Below are 4414 nucleotides of genomic sequence, written 5' to 3'. Positions count from 1 at the left end.
ATGGTCGTTTTCATCACGGCCGCCACCCCCTGCCCCCACCCGTAACCCCTCGACCACCACTAATCACCAATACCACCAAGCCATTACTGTCGTCATCACAACTACCACCACCAAGGTTGGATTAGCAAGATTAAAGAAAAATAAAAAAGTCCCAACCCCATTGCAAGTTCATGATCACACTTGAGCAAAAAATTCGCACCTGGTTATAGTTTACAAGTGGCTCTTCATAGCTAGGTGCAGAAGGTGTGATAAATTTGGGGCATGCATATGAGAAAAGCTCATCATAAAGCGCAAATGATTCATCGTCATATCGTTGCATTCTCAACATTTTTTCACCATATTTCTCCCTTAGTTGAGAGTTCACAGTTTCATCAACAAGTTTCACTTGGGGACAAAGAGATAGGCAGATTGTTAGCAGAGCATACATCTGTTCATTCTTCTTTAGTATTTGCTCATACTGTGGCGATTTCTGGTGATACTGTTTAGTCTTGTAAATGTACAAAAGAATTTTGTTGAACTCGCGAATGGCCTCTACATACCTGCACAATCACTAACGCATAAGCTACACATGTTAACTGAAAAGATGGAACAACAGGATGTCAAACATGAATGATTTCCACAAGTAGCATTTATTTTTATGCAAGCATTTCCATTTACCACAAACCAAGGTTAAAAATGGCGCCGCGATGAGGTCGTGCCTCAAAGCCTTAAGAGCCACGGCAAGGCCACAACATTTTTCAAGGCGTGACTTAAGGCAGCAAATCTGCATATATAAAATTATACACATGTTTTCTACTATTAATCAATGAGTATTGAACAATGTTAATTCATAGAAGACCACCAAAACAAAATAATATATTGATATCACATATATACTAAAACTTACATTATATACGAAAAACTTACAAGTAAAACACTAAAAGGGTAACAAAATATCAATTGCACATCCTACAAAAAACGCACATCCAACATGGCAAGCAGCATGCCAGGGGGCTTAACGTAACGTCATGGACAAACCTTCTGCCACAGCATGCCACGACAGCCTTTTATAACACTGCTATGAACTTAACAAACAGAAAAATCATTAGGGAAAGCAATCCCAATCATTGTGATCCTTTAACAAGCCAAAAAGGCTAATTGTCAATCAAAGCTTTGGAAACCAAGAAAGGCTCCTTCTCTCATCCATTCTCAACTCATTAAGCGAAAAAATATATCTGGTCATCTCCCTAATCTACATACCACTGCATCACAACCATGGAAGGGTCACAGGTGAAGATGGAGGTAGACAGAAAATTAGCATACTGAGTAGGGTTCATGACTGTCACTTACTTTTCCTTTTTATCCTCCATCCATATTTCACAAATGAAACCAAATCTACAACTCCTCACCCATCCTTCTTTGTCCTTCTCTATGTTTATGTGGCTTCTTTACAGTGATTTTATTCCAATGTGCCTAGTAAACATTACAGGAGCAGGTATTTTTCTTCAGTTGAAAAGCAAGCCTAACTAAAGAATCCCATTATTGTTTTAGCTGTTCGTAAATTAAAGTCTAATAATTAATTAATCAGTCCTAATCTTCCAACCTAACCTCCTTACCTGGCCACGACTTATTTGTATGGATCATCTAATTTAGTGTCAACTGAGCCCAAATATTTCACAGCATCGTACGCCGTAACACTTCAACTTATCATGGGTTCATGATAAAGGGAATAAACAGGCAGAAACCCCTCTATTGTGTTGTTTCCTATTCAGTAACCGGAATCCAAAGCATAATTCAGATTTTCATGGAACACAATTGATTACTTCCCATTGCAAACATTTGGGAAAAACATGTGCGCGAACAGACAAGCTGAATAGACATTGAAAATACCTCCGCAACATAAGATTGGCAAACCCATAATGATAGATGGTAGTGATGTGACTGCCAATAACACTGGTGTAAACTCCTTGTTGACTTATGTCAATAGGAAGTAAGCACTTCAGGCCAGTTTGATAATCTCCCAATAAACAATGGACTCTTAGCAAACCAACCATGCTGAAGTAACCCAAGACCTTCAAGACATTACTTCCACCACTATAATCATATCCATCTGTGGCTGTGAACTGTTCAAGGCCTTCTTTTTCCTGCTCTAGAATCTGAATGATCGAAGACTTCTCCATCAATGCTTGCAAAAAGTTAAGAACGCCATACACATTCCAGGCCTGTAAAAGGGTGGAAAGCATGATATTACATTATGTTTGAAGTCATTTTGATGAATATAAAGCAACTCTGAAACATAACCCAGTGCCTTACCTGATCATGTTGCCTTAATAGAGCAATTTCCTGCTCAGTTTTGTTTTTCATTTTAGCCCGATACTGACAGAACGACTGAAACTGATACACGAACTCATCCACCATGTCCCACAACCACTGGTTGGGCAACTGCATATTCACAACGCCATGCAACACCACCTGCAAAGAAACCAAATCAACCACATGCAGCATACTGATGTATAAAAAGCTTAAGTCACTGCAAAACAGCACATTCCAATAATAAAATAATATTTTATGCCAGTAAACTAGACTCACAGGAGCTTATGTGGCTAAGCTTACAGAAAACCACAAAAGCACACATGCACATGTATGAACTGAAGGTGGCATAAGTTGTTTAGGCATAGGTATGCATGTACACAGCTCAAATTGGTTCTTCAAAAGACTTCATCACCATGGAAGAAACTTCAGGTCACTAAGAGCTCAGAACTTATTAAGCAAACATGCATAATTTGAGCTCAAAATTTATGCTTGGGACCAGAGATTGAGCAACAATACAGTGCAGATTGTCAAAGCCCATGCACTTCAAATAGTAATGTGTTTCAAAATCAAACACATTAATACAGGTTGATATCTAGAAATTCATTAAATAAACATCTCTTAGGTTATGCTTGGGAAAAGATTTTACCCAGAATCAGACTTTACAATGGGGAAAAATACATTGATACGTCAAATACATAAGCTCTAGTATCAGCCATGAAACGTGAGTGCCCATTCTCTTTATTTTAGCAGAGTCTAAAACTACATCAATAATTTCAATCCTCATAACTTTTTTGATAATAACCAAAAGATTGGCACCCTCAAGCAGCAATGTTCAACAAAAGTGTTATTCAGCGGCTAGGGGTTGGGGAGAACTGTTTTTTTTTTTTTTTTTTTAGGGAAGAAAGGGGCAAATGGTGTAATTTGGCATGACTTAATGGAGACAACAGCCCCTTATTATTCATTAAGCTTTAAAGAAACACCTAATTATGGCTGTGAGAATAAGCCAATCCAGCCACGAAGCCCATTACATAATAAGTAAACAGCCTTAAACTTTTTAATTAGTATGGTTCTATGGTCTCTCGACTTAACAGTCTAATTTACCAATCCCCTAAGGTTTCATGACTAGAATAATCAATCATCTTTAAAAAAAAAACAAAACTTGTGCGAAATCAGGTACAATTAACACTTACAGAAGCTTCATTTGCCAATATATCTCGAATTTTAACCCCAAACATCATCTTAATAGTATAAAAGATTTAAATCCTTCTAGAATTCGTGCATGTTTTATTCTTAAACTGCTAGTTTTACAAGCACACAAGGTCGCTCATGAGCTCACATTTGTTTAAGACTGTGCAGAAGTTTCGTGAGCTCGTCAGACATAAGCTATAATTCCAAACAAGCATTATTAGCATCATTTAAAAACCATTCGGGGGATAAACGTTCAGCAGAAAGACATAGAGAAAACGTGCCTGAAAGAGACTGCAGTAATTATCCCAAGAATCAATCCTCTGCTTGAGAGTCGGGGATAACCTAGCATAAAGGTGGCGATACCACATCTCGCGGTATAGCAAGCAGAACACATGGTCGTTATCCACGTACTGAGCAACGGCTTCAACGGAAGGCCAAGGAGTATCCTTGAACATACGGTCGCTTAGCGTATGGAATGATGTTTCGTACATCTGGTGGATCTCATAGACATTTTTCTCCCGGATATGACGGTAGAGGTGAACGACGAATGATTTTACGGGGTCCGGAACGAAGGAAGGGTCGTAGGGTATGCCACCATCGACGGAGGACTGTAATCCATCTTCGTAGTCGTAACCGACGGCCGCCATTGATGGTGAAGAGAGATTAGGGTTCCGACTGCGTAAGGAATGTGTAGTCGATAACAGGTGCGAGTGTGTGTCTGTGTGCAAGAGTTGGGCCTCCAGAGGATAAAAGGTGGGGGATGTTGCGAGAGAATTGGGCCTCTATTTTAGAATCTTTAAGTAAATATTATCTATAATATATCTATACTATATTATAAAGCATTTGGTTAAAACTCTTAAACTCTTAAAACTCTTAAACCCGTTCATCCCTAGACAATTTTATCCCTATCCGATTTCATCTCATAACTGAATTC

General features: G+C 38.7%; 1 protein-coding gene across 1 annotated transcript in view; it reads right to left on the bottom strand.

Annotated features, from left to right (window-relative positions):
• LOC112505034 (eukaryotic translation initiation factor 3 subunit L-like) overlaps positions 1-4233 on the bottom strand; it is a 7560-nt gene extending 3327 nt beyond the window's left edge. The window contains exons 1-4 of the mRNA XM_025108978.1: positions 3762-4233; positions 2293-2451; positions 1870-2201; positions 200-539 (exon numbers count right to left, since the gene is read on the bottom strand). Coding sequence (XP_024964746.1) covers positions 200-539; positions 1870-2201; positions 2293-2451; positions 3762-4127 — 1197 coding nt within the window. The 5' untranslated portion in view covers positions 4128-4233. The remainder of the gene's footprint in view (positions 1-199; positions 540-1869; positions 2202-2292; positions 2452-3761) is intronic.
• Between the last annotated feature and the right edge of the window lie 181 nt (positions 4234-4414).

This window comes from Cynara cardunculus, unplaced genomic scaffold (genome assembly GCF_001531365.2).
Source record: "Cynara cardunculus var. scolymus isolate 2C unplaced genomic scaffold, CcrdV1 Un_Scaffold_7972, whole genome shotgun sequence".
Classification (NCBI taxonomy): domain Eukaryota; kingdom Viridiplantae; phylum Streptophyta; class Magnoliopsida; order Asterales; family Asteraceae; genus Cynara; species Cynara cardunculus.
The sequence above is the reverse complement of the archived record's forward strand: the minus strand, read 5'-3'. Positions and strand labels throughout refer to the sequence as shown.